This window comes from Dermochelys coriacea, chromosome 11 (assembly GCF_009764565.3).
Source record: "Dermochelys coriacea isolate rDerCor1 chromosome 11, rDerCor1.pri.v4, whole genome shotgun sequence".
NCBI lineage: Eukaryota > Metazoa > Chordata > Testudines > Dermochelyidae > Dermochelys > Dermochelys coriacea.
This window is the reverse complement of record NC_050078.2, coordinates 45,845,745-45,863,798: the sequence shown is the minus strand read 5'-3', so window position 1 is coordinate 45,863,798 and position 18,054 is coordinate 45,845,745. Positions and strand designations below refer to the sequence as shown.

The 18,054-nt window shown below is 37.7% G+C and overlaps 1 protein-coding gene across 1 annotated transcript in view; it reads left to right on the top strand.

Annotated features, from left to right (window-relative positions):
* TTN (titin) overlaps window positions 1–18,054 on the top strand; it is a 311,927-nt gene that overhangs the window by 111,588 nt on the left and 182,285 nt on the right. Inside the window, exons 98-103 of the mRNA XM_043504858.1 lie at window positions 5,728–6,015; window positions 8,222–8,314; window positions 8,436–8,718; window positions 9,089–9,272; window positions 9,704–9,793; window positions 9,894–10,161. Of these exons, the coding sequence (XP_043360793.1) occupies window positions 5,728–6,015; window positions 8,222–8,314; window positions 8,436–8,718; window positions 9,089–9,272; window positions 9,704–9,793; window positions 9,894–10,161 (1,206 nt within the window). The remainder of the gene's footprint in view (window positions 1–5,727; window positions 6,016–8,221; window positions 8,315–8,435; window positions 8,719–9,088; window positions 9,273–9,703; window positions 9,794–9,893; window positions 10,162–18,054) is intronic.

Below are 18,054 nucleotides of genomic sequence, written 5' to 3'. Positions count from 1 at the left end.
CCTAATGCCAATCTTTAGTTAACCAGCACTCTCTCTAAGGGAGACAGGCTTCTGATTCTTCCCCTTCAGAATAGGGCAGTCATGAATATGGTTATTCTTCCAGCTCTTCCCAGTGCAGAAAATGTGAGATTATAAATCAAATGTTAGGGCAAATTTCTGCCCTCATGTATAACTTTGTAACCACATTGACTGGTAGTCCACCTCTTGGCAGAGCTGTCCCTTCACACCAGCCCCCAAGCTAAATGATCTAACAAATAATCTCCTTGATTCTTTGTGGGCCTCTTACTGTTTTTTATTATGCAAGTCGGTTAAAAATAATGACTGGATCTTCCAGTGTATCTTGTAAATCTGCCCAATCTATACCACAATACAGTGTCCTCTTACTCAGTGCTTACTGGAGAATTCATCAAAGCTAGATAACTTCCCAAAGCTTTCATTGTTCAATACTTTTCTTGCAGAGCGTAAACTTCCTCCTTCATTCACACGAACTTTGAGAGACATTCATGAAACTATTGGTTTACCAGTTACATTTGATTGCGGTATAACTGGCTCAGAACCTATTGAAGTATCCTGGTTTAAAGATGGCATACATATCCGAGATGGCTACAATGTGCAAACCTCCTTCTTAAATAACGTAGCAACTCTCCAGTTTTTGCAGACTGACAAAAGCCTTGCTGGGCAATACACTTGTACAGCTTCCAATGCTATTGGAACTGCTTCTTCCACTGCCAGGCTTGTACTTACAGGTTGGTTGGTTATGAAATAATTTCCCTTTAACGTCACCAGGTCATTTTTTCATTTCCATCTCAACTTAAAACTATAGGTGCAACATTAATTTATTTAACAATATGCTTTAAACTAATGGAGCTCTTAAAAGCTATATGTGTTTTTCTGTTTCTTTCATCCTGTAGAAGGGAAGAATCCTCCATTGTTTGACATCCCAATTGTGCCCGTGGATGCTTTTGCTGGGGATAGTGCTGACTTCGAATGCCACATATCTGGAACACAACCAATTAAGATCACTTGGGCCAAAAATAAACAAGAGATACGGACTGGAAGAAAATACCAGATCAGTTATGTAGAAAACATAGCCCATTTGACAATTCTGAGTGCTGACAATTCAGACTCTGGAATGTATACGTGCCATGCTAGCAATGAAGTTGGAAAGGACTCGTGCGCAGCTCAGCTTAGTATTAAAGGTATTGCCTGATTCTGGTGTATGACGTGCACATTGAATTCCTTTATATCTGAAAGAAATAAGTCATCTTGTTGCTATATAATTTGGAGACCATCTTTTTAATATATGGATTAGAAAATGTGTATTGAAATCTCTGTCAGGAAAGATCTAATGCTATTAGAAGGAATGTGAGGGGAAAATTAGGAGTGAAGATAATGTTTTCTTCAATCTTCTTTTCTTTAAAACTTAACAGACTTTGTCATCTTAAATGGTTTATAGAAAATTCTAGTTTGTTCCTTGTTTATACATAAATTGTTCATTTGTTAAGGGCATTTTTCTTAAAAGCAGTATAAGATAAGTGATATTTTAATTACTTTATAACTAGTAAAACTCTACATCCATTTAAAGTGTCATGTTTTGCTGCTCTAAGAGTGCTACCCTCTGTGTACTTTTTGTAAAAAATAGAATCTTGTTTAAAGATACGCAGTTTTTTTACAACATATAGTCATGAAAGGTATTTCTTCAGAAGTCTTCTACTGAATATTTTATCTTAAAATTTCATTTTACAATTTAAGGAGTATGTTCATTTCTTGCAGAACGAAAAACTCCACCTGGTTTTACAAAGAAACTATCTGAAACAGTAGAAGAAACAGAAGGGAACATCCTTAAACTTGAGGGCCATGTTTCTGGTTCTCAGCCTCTGACCATTGCTTGGTATAAAAACAATCAAGAGATCTATCAGAATCCTAACTGTGAAATATCATTCCTAAACAACACCATACTTCTACAAATTAAGAGAGCAGGGCAGGCAGATGCTGGTTTATATACCTGCAAAGTGTCCAATGAAGCAGGAAGTGTATTGTGTACATCTTCCGTTGTTATTAAAGGTTAGCTAATTTTCATGTTTTGTCTCACTGTGGTGTTAGTTTTCTTTATCAGCATGTTAGCTGGCAATATATGTCTTCCACAGCTAATCGAATAATTCATTCTAGGAGTCTTATGTTTAGGCCATGTGTAATTGTGTTGAAACAATATTAAATTCTGTACAGCGTACACAATGAGATAATGGCAGCTGCTTCTCCTTTAGATATTCAGGCAGAACTCTCATGAGCTTCAATGTGAGTTACTGTTCCTCACACGTTATTGTCAACTGCTGGTAATGGCCCACCTTGATTATTACTACAAAAGCTTCCCCCGCCCCCTACCCCTGCTCTCCTGCTGGTAATAGCTCACCTTACCTGATCACTCTTGTTACAGTGTGTATGGTAACACCCATTGTTTCATGTTCTCTATGTATATAAAATCTCCCCACTGTATTTTCCACTACATGAATCCGATGAAGTGAGCTGTAGCTCATGAAATCTTATGCTCAAATAAATTTGTTAGTCTTTAAGGTGCCACAAGTACTCATTTTCTTTTTGTGGATACAGAATAACACGGCTGCTACTCTGAAATGTGAGTTTTGTATCTCAGGACAGAATTGAGCACAATATATCTATTGCTTTCAACTTAAAACTAATAATATAATACAAAATGGTGATTATTTTCTGCAGACATCTACATTTCCTTTAGAACCGTATTACACAAAACTTGTTGCTATCAATACATATTAGTAGCAAATAATAACCCGAGGCTGTACATGCTATGAACGGCTATATCTTTACAGTAAGCCATAAATTGTTCTGGCAATTATATAAATTCGAGACCATACTCAGAATATTTGTTTACTAAAATGTGATCAATTTTTCCAGGACAATGTCAGCATTTTCAAAAATAGCTGAAAACATTTAGCTACTAATGCAAGAGTTAGTCTTTTTTTCTCTATACTGTCCTTTGGGATCTATTCTTGCTTATCTTGTATGCCTAATTCTGATTAATTAGATGTCTGTGGAAGTCCATATCCTTAATATGCATTCCTAGCATTTTACTGCTTAGAATGTATTTTTTTGAATAATTTCTTTAGCTTTTAGCAAACCTAGTGCAAATACATTCCCTACTCCATTGCACGTGTTTCTCTGTGTTGGGCATTTGTGTTTCTTTTCTCTTTTCCATACTGTAATTTGATGTGTCCTACGTTAAAGTAATAGTAATGAATAGATTACTCATAAAAATGAGAATTAAAGTTTTTAACAATGAAAAAGAGTTCTGGCCAAATCTTTAATGTTATAAATATATGATGTTCCATTATATCCGTCAAATATCTACTCGTCTTTTCAAGTACTGTCAGTTTTGCTATGCAAAGAGTGCAGCTTTTCCTTTTATTGTTGGAAGGATCAGAACAAATATATCTATATCTAAATTTGTACAGTGAGAGAAGTTTGCTGTGGTAGCTTGGGATTGGGCAGTAATTGTTGTTGTAGTATAGAATCATAGCAATTTAGGGCTGGAAGGGACCTTGAGACGTCATCAATTCCAGCACCCTGTGCTGTGGCAGGAACAGGTAAATCTTGACCATCCCTGACCGGTACTTGTTCAGTCTGTTCTTAAAACTCTCCAATGATGGAGATTCCACAACCTCCCTTGGAAGCCTAGTCCACAGCTTATCTACTTTTATAGTTAGAAAGTTTCTCCTAATATCTACCCTAAATATTCATTGCTGCAGATTAAGCCCATTACTTCTTGTTCTACCCTCAGTGGACATGGAGAACAATTGATCACTGTCCTCTTTATAACAGCTCTGAGCATATTTGAAGATTACTATCAGGTTCTTCCTCAGTCTTCTTTTTCAAGACTAAACTTGCCCATTTTTTAAAAAAATTTCCTCATAGGTCAGGTTTTCTAAACCTTTTATTATTTTTCTTGCTCTCATCCCACTCTCTCCAATTTGCCCACATCTTTCCTAAAGTCTGATGCCCAGAACTGGACACAGTACTCTAGCTGAGGCCTCACGAGTGTCCCATAGAATGGGACAATTAGGTCCCAGGTTTTACATAGGACACTCCTGTTAATAAACCCCAGAATATTAGGTTTTTTTTGCAGCTGCATCAGATTGTTGACTCATATTTAATGTATGATCCCCTATAATCCTCGGATCCCTTTTAGCAGTAGTATCATCTACTCAGTTAATTCCCATTTTGTAGTTGCATATGAGATTTTTCATTCTTAATTGAAGTGCTTTGCACTTGTCTTTATTGAATGTCATCTTGCTGAATTCAGACCATTTCTCCAAATTGTCAAGTTTGTTTTGAATTCTTATCTTGTCCTTCAAAGTGTTTGCAACTCCTCCCCAGCTTGGTGTCATTTGAAAATTTTATAAGCATACTCTCCACTCCTTTATCCAAGTCATTAATGAAAATATTTAATAGTACTGGACCCAGGACTGACCCCAGCTGGCCCCACTAGATATGCCTTCCCCATTTGACAGTGAACCATTGATAACTACTTCTTGAGTTTGGTCTTGAGTAAGGTGTGCTCCCACCTTATAGTAAGTGCATCTAGACCACATTTCCCTGGTTTGCTTAGGAGAATATCATGTGTGACTATATCAAAAGACTTATTAAAATCAAGATGTATCACATCTACTGCTTCTCCCCATCCACTAGCCTGTAACTCTGTCAAAGAAGGAAATTAGGCTGGTATTGGCATGATTTGTTCCTAAAAATCCATGCCGGCTATTCCTTAGAACCCTATTATTTTACAAGGGCTTACAAATTGATTGTTTAATAATTGTTCTATTATCTTTCCAGGTATCAAAGTTAGGCTGACAGGTCTAAAATACCCAAGGTTCTCATTGGTCCCTTTTTAAAGATAAGGAGTATGTTTGCCTTTCTCTAATCTTCTAGGACCTCACAAGTCCTCCAGGAGTTCTCAAAGATTGACACTTTCCTTTATCTTTCTCTTGATCCTAAATTATTAATTATTCTCCTCTTATTGAACTGATATCTCTTCCTAGGTGTAACTCATTTTTTGACTTAGCCTTTCTGATTTTGTTCCTATATGTTTGTGATATTCTTTTAGCAATTTGTCTGGGTTTCTACTTTTTGTATGATTCCTTTTTGATTTTCAGATCATTAAAGAACTCTGAATGGAGCCATATTGGCCTCTTACTATTCTTCCTATATTTCCTTCGCATCAGGATAGTTTGAAGTTGTGCCTTCAATATTGTCTCCCTGAGAAACTGCCATTTCTCCTCAACTCTTTTTTCCCTTGGATATTCTTCCCATTGGACCATACCGACCAGTACTCTAAGTTTTGTTGAAATCTGCTTTGATTGAAGTCTTAGCTCCTGTGCTTTAGTTATTTTAATATTCTTTAAGAATGATTGCCAAATAATTACTATATTGATAGAAGATGGAATATATAAAGCTCTCTTCTTGCATGCTTGTGAAAAAGTACTTTCTTCATACTATTTTATTTTCTAATACTATGTAGCATTAGTATTCTCAGAAACCAGACTTGTATGTGTCAACACATATAGATTATCATTCTCTTATTTGTACATATGACTGACTTATTAGAGTCAAGATTTCATTTATTTCTTGTGTTTCTCTCTCATGTTCCTAACACACATTTCTTTCTTGATTATTTACTAAAATATTTTCCAATTCCAGAACCAAAAAAGCCACCAGTATTTGACCAACCTCTTAGACCCGTGACAATAGCGGAAGGAGATATTTTGCATCTCAGCTGCCACGTCCAGGGATCACAGCCAATCAGGATTCAGTGGCTGAAGGCTGGGAGAGAAATAAAAGCTTCAGATAAATGCACTTTTAGCTTTGCTAATGAAACAGCTCTTTTGGAACTCACAGCAGTTACTAAAACTGATGCAGGCGAATATGTGTGCAAAGCTACAAATGTAGCTGGAAGTGACTCTTGCAAGTCAAAAGTGACAGTGAAAGGTATAGTAAAAGAGAAAAATCAGCTCTTGTGATGGCAATTTAAACCAAAACTACAATGATCACACCTTTGTTTTCTGTGAATTAAGTGGGTCATAATCAAATAGAAAATAACCAGTGTCTTTGTTACTTCATAAAATATTACATAATCTGAAATACTGGCCTAATTGTAGCATTATATTTAACGATAATTAATGTATATAACACCATAAATATACAACGTATACATTAGGAGGCCTGTGTTAGAGGGCTTATTCCTTCATCCTCTCACTTCCCTGGTCCTTCTCGCATGAACAGAGAGCAACAATACCCGAAGTCCAAAGGTGCAAACAATTCAATGTTTATTGCGGTGAACTTCCAGCAAGCATGATTCCAGTTTCCTTCCTTAGTGTCCCCCTTCCCAGCTCTGACACCACAGAGCCTTACCTGTGTCTCTGTTCCCATTCCCCCCCTTAGCAAAACATGATTCCAATTTCCCCACCCCTATTCCCTGTTCCCATTCCCACCCCCCTTACTTCCTGATTGACTGCAGACTATATAGTAAAACTTGAGTTCTGCTTAGCTATACCTTAACCAATCACTTTCCTGAAATTTAACTAACCAATCCTAACATATTGTAACATGATTATTTAACCAATTATATCCCACCACCTTAATTAGTTTACACCCAGCAAACTTAATTATACAGCAGACAGAAACAATCACAGAACCAGACAGAGACCATGCAAATAAACAATAGCAAAGTGGGAACTATAATGACAAAACAATACAGAAGTGAGGATTTCACAACTACATCTATAAAGACATACGGGTTTCCCAGCTGTGTCTATTGATAAGTGAATTATTACCGAACAGAAAACTATCAAACTAAACATCCTCTAGGCTCTTCCCTTTCTCTGGAGATGATAGATCAGATCACCTTTCTAACTCCCCCAGATGGCCTTATTTCAATGTGACTAGTTGCAATGTGAGGATCTGACCATTCGCTTCCCAGCTTATGGCTGCCTCTGCTGCTTAGCCAAAGGCCTTAGCTTAAGCACAGGGCCTCAGCCTGTTACAGTAAGAGAAGGACCTTACAATGGAGACAGTGATTTTGATTCTTTCTTTTATACCTCTATAACTAGCTAAGTGATAAGAATACACCTAAATTCTTAGAGTATAGGCCTTTACAGACAGGCCTGAATATCTATATCCTAACAGCCTGTGTCAAATGAACAGTAGATCCCCACCCCGAGGGTATAGAATTTAACCTTGCAGACAAAACAAAGCCATTGAGGCAAGACCAAGCTGACAGAGTGGGCTTCAGTCTCTAGAGCATGCATGCTCCATGGGGAAGATGGGGGTTTAGGCATGTCTTGTAGGACATTTCTAAGGGAATTTGGTATATTGTCAGGGAGAGTGCTCCATGTCTATGTGGCACCATGAGACACAGAAAAGTCTGGAGTGAGCCAGCCAGAAAGATAGTACAGTAAGGAAGAAGGCTGGGGAGCGCATGAAGAACATATTCTTTGCCCAGCTCAGAGGCAGCAGTGCAATTAATTGGGCTGGGCTATCTCAGCTTCAACCCACGCTGCCCCCTCACTCAACTGAAATTAATACAGTTTGGGGATGAGACTCTCTCTCTCAAATATTTATATCCCCATCACTATTGCATCTGAGCTCTTCACAGTAATTAACATATTAAGGTAACACCACCCCTAGAACAGAGGCAGCAGTGGACCTAGAAGTCACTCAGACACTTTAATCTTCTAGCTGTAGGCTGATGATAAAACTAAGACACCTTGTAGGCCAGGTCTTTAAGAAATGAACACCAAAGAGAAGCCCCTTGTTACAGTCCTGTGTGGAAGCTGCTGGATAGTAGCTGATGAGAACTTTTGAAAATCAGGCTACTTATTTATTTGTTCAGCTTTGGATTTAAGAGCCTAAATTAAAGTCATCCATTTTTGAAAATCTTAAAATCTGATTCTGATGATGTTTATTTCCATGTAAATTTTACACGGTGTGACAGAGATAAGAATAAGCCTTACAGTGTCTACTTCCATCTTAGGAAATCAGATGATAACTTATTGAAAGTCATCGGAAAGTACTTGGCATTTTTTCTTTCATACATGCACTGCATATGCTGCTTTAGTAAATGGATTCAGCTACAATAAAAAATATTCCCATTCAGAGGATTGAAAAATCTTAATTCCTTAAACCTATTTTCCAGAAAAACCAGCAGCTGCACCAGCAGCTAAGAAAGCACCAGTGGACGGAAAGCTATACTTTATCTCAGAGCCTCAGAATCTCAAAGTTATGGAAAGTAAGCTCATTCTTCCAAAAATATGTCATCTTCTCTATTTGTTGTATCAGTTGTACGATGATATCTCCTGCTGTCTTAGACATGTGAAAGATGAGCTTCTTGATTTTGTATTTTTCTATAGAAAGTGTTGCAACGTTTCTTGCTAAGGTTGGAGGTGATCCAATCCCAAATGTTAAATGGACTAAGGGAAAGTGGAGACAACTCAACCAAGGAGGTCGTATTTTCATCCAGCAGAGAGGAGACGAAGCGAAACTAGAAATAAAGGATGCAACAAAAACTGATTCTGGAATGTACAGATGTGTAGCTTTTAATGAACATGGTGAAATTGAGAGCAGTGCCAACCTACAAGTTGAAGAACGAAAGCAAGAAGTAATTGAAGGAGATATGAGAGCAAAACTGAAGAGGTAGGCATAAGAATCTTTTCTAGATCACTCTGTAGTCTCTACAGTGGGGGATACTTTAATTTTATCTCTGATCCAGATGTAATTATTAGTATTCACAATATATTGAATAGGTTGACACCAATTATATATAGGCCTTGATCCCACCAAGACTTACTCATATCAGTAGCCTTTCAGTCACTAAAAATCCCCTTGAAGTCATGAGTAGCGAGCACTTATGTGCCTAATAGTTTGTCGGATAAAGCCCCTCCAGCACTAACCTGAAGGCTCGCTCTATACCAAACGGTTTTAAGCAGACTTGGTTTCCCAAAGGATTCTCTTAGAAAGAAGAAATATTGTGCATGTTTTCTAATTATTCTCCTTACTTAAATAGCACTCCAACCAAAAAGAAGGAAGAGGAGGAAGAGAAGCCCATTGATATCATGGAACTTCTCAAAAATGTTGATCCTAAAGAATATGAGAAGTATGCTCGCATGTATGGAATTACAGATTTCCGTGGCCTCCTGCAAGCCTTTGAGCTGCTAAAGCAAAGCCAAGAGGAAGAAAGTCATAGATTGGTAAGACCTAGTCAGACTGTGGCATTAGGAATGTTAAGAGTAACATGGTTTCTGGCAACAGGCTTGATATCCTAGCTGTGACACTGCAGTATGCAAAAGAGATTCAGATTCCAATTCTATCTTGTCTCACTCTCTGAACTCCCAGCATGCTCAAGCACTGGGTGAGACAGTTTTGCTACCAACATTGACCCTTCTGTCCAAGTAAATCCTATCCCCATCTCTTTGCCCAGAAGATCTTGGTGACACGGAACCTGTAAGATGGGCTGGTGAGGAGGTTAAAGTGAGCTATGGGTTTGCAGAAGGTTCAGTTAGAGAGACACATGACTCTCCAGATTTGTTATCAGGGAGGGAGGGTCAGATATAAACACATGGATCCTAGCTATTTCCCAATAGTGTTACTGCATGTTAAATCATGTCATGTCTTTCCACAGGAAATTGAGGTCACAGAGAGAGCTCGCAAAGAAGAACAGGAATTTGACGAACTTGTATCATTTATTCAACAAAGACTCACACAGACAGAGGTGACATGATGGCTTTGACTTGATAGTCAAGTATTTAATTACATAATAGGAAGTGTGATCTTGGAATAAAGACTTAACCTTTTAAATTCATATTTTTCAGCCTATCACTCTCATCAGGGATATTGAAAACCAGACCGTTTTAGCAGATGAGGACGCTGTCTTTGAATGTGAAATTAAGATTAATTATCCAGAAATCAAACTCTCCTGGTACAAAGGAACTCAAAAATTGGATTCTAGTAACAAGTATGAAATAAAAATTAAAGGTGATCGGCACATACTCAGAATCAGAAACTGCCAACCTACAGATCAGGGGAATTTCAGAGTTGTCTGTGGTCCACATATTGCAAGTGCAAAGCTAACTGTGATTGGTAAGTGTACATTAAAAGTTTCTATTTGAAAGTAATTTACACTCTTAGTTTAATCTGATGCCTACTAAAATATATATTTTAACCTGCTAACAGACCCTGCAGTTGAACGGAATCTTCATGATTCTGCTTTCAAAGAAGGACGTACATGCACCCTGATTTGTCAGTTCTCTATCCCAAATGCCAAATCTCAGTGGTGTATAGAAATGGAAAAGCCATTACGATAGGAAGGAGATATTCAATACAAGTCTTAGATTTCTTATCTTCTTTGTTTGCATTCACAACACAATTTTCTTTCTTGATTGTTTTCTAAAATACTCTCTTTTTCAAGAGATGTGTTCATTTTTGTCATGCTGCCACCATGTACATCACTGGCTAGTGTAAATTCACATTTTGTAGATATTTCTACCACTCACCACACCCCAAAGTCTGTGCTTTTGATTAGATAGTTCATTCATTTAAGCATTTTAATGGATCAGTGCAATTTAGTGTGTCATGTTTACTCTTTTCTTTGGTTTTATAGAACCACCAAGCATTATAACAAAGCTAGACTCCTCTAGAGTTGTAAAACAACATGAGTTTACTAGATATGAATGCAAAATAGGCGGCTCTCCAGAAATCAAAGTCACTTGGTACAAAGATGAAACTGAAATCCATGATGGTGAAAAATACAGAATGTCCTTCATTGATTCCATGGCAGTCATTGAAATGCACAATCTCGGTGTGGAAGACAGTGGAGACTACATTTGTGAAGCTCGCAATGCAGCGGGTAGTGCAAGCACTAGTACCTCATTAAAAGTGAAAGGTCAGAACCTCTTTCTGTCTATGATTTCTCCACTTTACTTGCGGTTACAGAGTAAAAATATTATCTTTAGTCAGATAGGTGAATACAAACGTCTCAGAATGCAGGATACATATCTTAGCAGTGTGCTATGACATGAAAGCCATCTTCTCTTATTGTGACTCAGAACTTTACTCTTCCATACCAGTCAAACATAGTGATACAATTTACTGTTTAAATGTTCTTTTCTCTATTATGTCCTGAACTGAATTAACAGAAACCCAAATTTCTGTTTTCATAGCACCCCCTGCTTTCAGCAAGAAACCCCATCCAGTTGAGACTTTGAAAGGTTCAGATGTCCATCTTGAGTGTGAACTTCAGGGCACTCCTCCATTCCAAATTTCCTGGTATAAGGACAAAAGAGAAATTAAAAGTAGCAAGAAGTACAAAATCATGTCTGAGAACTACCTTGCTAGTATTCACATCCTTAGCGTGGATGCCGCAGATGTAGGTGAATATCAGTGTAAGGCTGTAAATGATGTGGGAAGTGACACTTGCATTGGCTTTATAACTCTAAAAGGTTGGTATAATGATTTATACGTCAGTTATATTCCTAGCATCCACTCATTCTCCACACTCTCCTTGTGGTTTTAACATGACGTATCTTCTTTTCACCAGCACCACCAATTTTTGTGAAGAAGCTTAGTGATTTCACTGCTATAGTTGGAGACCCAGTTAAGCTGCAGGCCACAGTAGAAGGATCCCAGCCCATTTCTGTTCTGTGGCTGAAAGACAAAGGGGAAATTGTTATAGAAAGCGAAAATCTTTGGATTTCCTATTCAGAAAACATTGCAACTCTACGGATTGGAAATGTGGAACCAGCCAGTGCTGGAAAATACATCTGTCAGATCAAAAATGATGCTGGAGTTCAGGAGTGCTTTGCTACCTTGTCAGTTCTAGGTTGGTAACAAGGAAACAAAACAATATAGAATGATATTTTAACCTCACTTAACAAACTGATTGCATCTCCTGTCCTGTCATCAAATATGGCTGAGATTTGCATCTCATTTCAGAACCTGCAGTCATTGTAGAGAAGCCTGGCGCAATGAAAGTCACCTCTGGAGACTCTTGTACTCTAGAATGCACAGTGGACGGCACACCAGAGCTTACTACTAGATGGTTTAAGAATGGGAAAGAGCTGTCTACTAATCAGAAATACAAAATTAGCTTCTTCAACAAAGTGTCTGGGCTTAAGATCCTCAATGCAAGAGTAGAAGACAGTGGGGAGTATACTTTTGAGGTGAAAAACAGTGTTGGTCAAAGCAGGTGCACAGCTTCAGTGCGTGTTTCAGGTTAGTTGATTAATTTGTGAATTATCTTTGATTCTTACAATTTCTTTAAAACGTGTTACACAACACGCTGCTTCCTTCGGTGTCATGTCATGCTGCTGCCACTCTGGGAGGGCTCATGGCTAATGTGACCTTAGGCACCCTACGTGGGCCCGCTAGTGTTGTGGAGATCATGGAGGCAGGGAGTTGGTTGAACCATTTTTCACCCATCACAAAGATGAGGTTGTGGCTTGGGCTCAGTCTCATCAATTGAGTCTGCATGTCCCAGATGGTGCAGTACTGCTCTTCTCCTTATGAGGAAGTATTGAAAAAATAAAAGGAGAGAGGTGACCCTCAGAAGGGGTGAGCGACAGCTTCAGACACTATCCTCCAAACCATTCTTATCTTTTCTCAGTACCTCAGGCCTTGCAGGCGGGGGGGAGGGGGGTGGAGGGGGTTGACTATACGCTTCTTAGTATTCCCTGACACCAATTCAGATGTGCGAAAGGAAAGTGTGGTGTTTTTGCTAGATGCCTGGAAATCATCTCCCTTTTAAGTTATAATGCTGTAATATTTATAGCTGTGTTTTATCTATACAGATCGTATTATACCACCTTCTTTCACAAGAAAACTGAAAGAAGTTAATGGTCTCTCTGGTTCTTCTGTTGTGCTGGATTGCAAAGTATCTGGGTCACCACCTATTTCTGTTTCCTGGTTCCATGACGGACATGAGATTGCTAGTGGAGACAAGTATCAGACGACCCTTACAGACAATACTTGCTCTTTGAAAGTGAACACATTAGAGGAATCCGATATGGGAACTTATTCATGCACAGCTACTAACGTAGCTGGATCTGATGAATGCAGTGCATATTTGACTGTTAGAGGTTAGTATCTAGGACAAGGTGGAGGTTTAAGATATAAAATACTTTTTTTGCTGGCAATTTATGTTTTTGGCTCTGTCACATGATTCTAACCACCAATATTTTGTAAGGGAATATTTTACGCTTCATCAAAGTGCATTTCTCTTTTATGTGTGTCTTTAGAACCTCCTTCTTTTGTGAAGAAACCTGATCCCTTGCAAGTTTTATCTGGGGCAAATATAACTTTTACCAGTATCATAAAAGGCACCGCTCCACTGGATGTTAAATGGTTCAAAGGTAGCGTTGAACTAGTACCGGGACATAGATGCAACATCTCCTTGGAAAATTTGGTTGCAGAACTGGAGCTGTTTGATGTACAGCCACTACAAAGTGGAGACTACACCTGTCTGGTTACTAATGAGGCTGGCAAAATTTCTTGCACAACACAGCTCTTTGTAAAAGGTTTGTCAGGCTGGAAATTTCACACATTCCTCTTTAAAAAAATCTCTTGGTGTCATCTTTTAACATTTATCTTCATATCATTCACTATAGAACCAGCCAAATTTGTGAAAAAAATGAATAATCTCAATGTGGAGAAAGGAAAACCATTAATTCTGGAATGCACATACTCTGGTACCCCACCAATTGCAGTCTTGTGGAAGAAAAATGGATACAAAGTAGTTCATTCTGCAAAATGCAGCATCACCACCACAGAAACATCTGCCATTCTGGAAGTTCCCAGTAGTAAAATAGAAGATCAGGGACAATACACTTGCCACATTGAGAATGATTCTGGGCAAGATAATTGTCATGCTGCAGTCTCAGTATTAGGTGTGTCCTCATTCCACAAAGAATCTTTTTTATACTAATGGTCATTGTGGTATTTAAATTTTGTTACTAATGATATGTCTTTGTTCTTTAGAACAACCTTATTTTGTTACACGCTTGGAACCTGTTCAGGTGACAGTTGGGGATTCTGCGTCATTACAATGCCAAGTTGCTGGCACACCAGAAATTATTGTATCATGGTACAAAGGCGATACAAAACTAAGAGCAACTCCTACCTCTAAAATGTACTTTAAGAACAACGTTGCCACTTTGGTTTTCAGCCAGGTGGATAGTGGTGATAGTGGAAAGTATACCTGCAAAGCAGAAAATAGTGTTGGAGAGGCTTCTTCATCAGCTTTGGTTTCTGTTCAAGGTGAATATTACATGTTATCAAGTATAAAAGTTTACTTTCTTTGGGTGTGCTATTTCAGGAAAGATAAGTCTTTTTTCAGAAACATCCAGTGCCTTTACACGGCCAGATAGAAACTACCCATGTCAAGAGGCCCTGCAGCATTTATTACCTTTCAGTAGCAAAGGACTGGCTGGAAAGAAATTCCCATGAAATTATCCTGTGCTCTCTCTAATACACAGAGGCATCTGTGTCTTCCCTTTCAGTTTAGGGCATGTCCTGAGTTATTCTTCTAGCTCTTTACAATGTAGAAAATGTGAGACTATTGATCAAACATTAAGGCTAAGTTCTGCCTTCATTTACAACTTTGGATCATGGACTTCAATGAGACAGGAAGGGTTCAACTGGTCGTACTCTTACTAGCATCCCTGGGCAGAGTCCTCTCTTCACACCAATCCCCAAACTAAATGGTCTAGCATATAATCTTTTTGATCTTTTGTGGGCCTCTTACTGTTTTATATTAGGCAAGTTGGTTAAAAACAATAACTGGATGGTCCAGTGTCTTCTTGTAAATCTACCCAAACTAAATCACAATAGAGTATCTTCTTAAGCAGTGCTTACTGGAGTGTTCACCAAAGCTAGATAACTTCCCAAAGCTTTCATTGTGTAATACTACTTTCCTTGCAGAGCGTGAATTTCCTCCTTCATTTACTCAAACATTGAGAGACATTCATGAAACTATTGGCTTACCAGTTACATTTGATTGTGGCATAACTGGCTCAGAACCTATTGAAGTATCCTGGTCTAAAGACGGTGTACATATCCGAGATGGCTACAATGTGCAAACTTCCTTCTTAAATAATGTAGCAACTCTCCAGTTTTTGCAGACTGACAAGAGCCTTGCTGGGCAATACACTTGTACAGCTTCCAATGCTATTGGAACCGTTTCTTCCAGTGCCAGGCTCGTGCTTACAGGTTGGTTCGTTATTAAATAATTTCCCTTTAATGTCACCAGGTCATTTTAAAATTTCCATCTTAATTTAAAACAATAAGTGCAACATTTGTTTAACAATATGGCTTAAACTAATTGAGCTTTTAAAAGCTATACATGTTTTTCTGTTTCTTTCATCCTGTAGAAGGGAAGAATCCTCCATTGTTTGACATCCCAGTTGCACCCGTGGATGCTTTTGCTGGGGAAAGTGTTGACTTTGAATGCCACATATCAGGAACACAACCAATTAAGGTCACTTGGGCAAAAAATAACCAAGAGATACGGACTGGACGAAAGTACCAGATTAGTTATGTAGACAACATAGCTTATTTGACAGTTCTGAACATTGACAATGCAGATTCTGGAACCTATACGTGCCATGCTAGCAATGAAGTTGGAAAGGACTCTTGCACAGCTCAACTTAGTATTAAAGGTATTGTCTGATCCATGTGTATGAATTCCTTTATATCTAAAATAAATAAGTCATCTTGTTGCTAGATAAGTTTGAGACCATATTTTCAATATATGGATTAGAAAATGTGTATTGAAGTATCTATTAGGAGGAATTGAAAGGTCTTTGAAAGAAAGTGTGGGGAGAATTGTGGAGAGGAGATAATGTTTTCTTTAGTCTACTTTTCTTTAAAAGTTTACAGACTTTTTCATTTTAAATGGTTTGTACAAAATCTGCTTTGCTCCTTGTAACTTATATATAGGGTCCTGATTTTGTTTAAAAAAGGCATTTTTCTTAAAAGCAGTACAAGTAATTTTTTTATTTCTTTTTAAATAGTAAAACTCTACATCCATTTACACAGTGTGGTATTTTCCTGTTCTAAGAATGGTATTCTCTGCATACTTTTTGTTTTAAAAACAAAAACCAAAAAAAACCACTGTTTGTGTATGCAAACTTTTTTTTAACAACATATAGTCATTAAAGGTATTTCTTGAAAAGTCTTCTACTGAATATTTGATCTTAAAATTTTTTTTTAGAATTTAAGGAGTATGTTCATTTCTTGCAGAACGAAAAATTCCACCTAGTTTTACAAAGAAACTATCTGAAATAATGGAAGAAACAGAAGGGAACATCCTTAAACTTGAGGGCCGTGTTTCTGGTTCTCAGCCTCTGACCGTTGCTTGGTATAAAAACAATCGAGAGATCTATCAGAGTCCTAATTGTGAAATATCATTCCTAAACAACACCATACTTCTGCAAATTAAGAGCACAGGGCAGGCAGATGCTGGCTTATATACCTGCAAAGTGTCCAATGAAGCAGGAAGTGTATTGTGTACATCTTCCGTTGTTATTAAAGGTTAGTTAATTTCATATTTTGCCTCACTGTGGTGTTAGTTTTCTTTATTAACATGTTAGCTGTCAAAATATGCCTTCTGTAGCTAATCAGATAATTCTCTCTAGGAGTCTTATCTTTAGACCATATATAATTGTGTTTGAACAATATTAAATTCAGTACAGTTTACACAATGATATAATGGCCCCAATTCCTGCTTTAGATACAGAGGCACAACTCTGAGCTCTGTATTTCTGGATAGAATTTGGGCACAGTGTTTCTATTCCGTTCACCTTAGAATACAGTACAAATAGTATACAACAAAATAGTGACTGCTTTCCTGTAGCTTTCTATATTTTATTTAGAGAATGGTATTACACAAACCTTGCTGCTATCGATACATATTGGTTCAAATAATAACCCAACACTGTGCATGCTATGAATGGTTAGAGGTTTGCAATATGCCAAGTTTTACCTTTTTTTAACATAACTTTTTTACATTTTTACATAATTTACGTTTTTACATAATTCCTGATAATTAACCAAATTCCAGACTACACCTGGAATATTTGCTCACTAAAGTGTGACAGATTTTTTTTGGGACAATCTCAACACTTCTCAAAAATAGCTGAAAATATTTAGTTATTAATGCAAGAGTCAGAGCCTTTCAGGGTTTTTTTGTTTGTTTGTTTTTTACTTTTTGCATACTGTCCTTTGGAATCTATTTTGCATACATAATCCAGATTTATCATATATCTTTGGAAGTCCATACCCTTAATATGCATTCTGAGCATAGTAATTAATGTGTTTAAAAAGTATTTTGTGAATTATTTATCTAGCTCTTAACAAGTGTAATACAAACACACTGTCTACTCCATTGCATGTCTTTTTCTTGTACTTTTGTTTTTTTCCTCTTTTCCCTCATGCAATATGATGTGTGTCATACTTTAAACAGCAACATCTAGATTATTCATAAAAATGAGCCTATGCTGACATTTCATTTGAACCTCCATTGGGGTTTTGCAGGGAACTGCATGGAATGAGCAAAGTAAAATGTGCATGAGATGGTTTAATTTTGGCTTATATGTACACCTGTGCAACTCTCACTTAAACTAACTATTTTGTTCATGCATACCTGAGGGCAGAGTTGTGACACACATGCTCTGCAAATGCATGATTGCCTACCCCTAAGCAAAGAAATATTTTAGTGGGTCCGACACCCTGGCTTGGTTTTCAAAGGTGCTGAGAACCTGCATTGCCTGGTGATTTCATTTGGAATAGTGGGTGCTCAGCTCCTCCACACATCAAGAGCCATAGGATAAACCTTCTGTCCCTGACAAATAGGACAACCAAACTGAGGAGTAGCCAAGTTACATGTGGCTGATCTCTAGTTGGGGCCAAAAATACCTCAGGCCATTTTATCTTCTTGTATTTGCAATCCTGATTTTCCAAACTCATCTGCTAATGCATAAG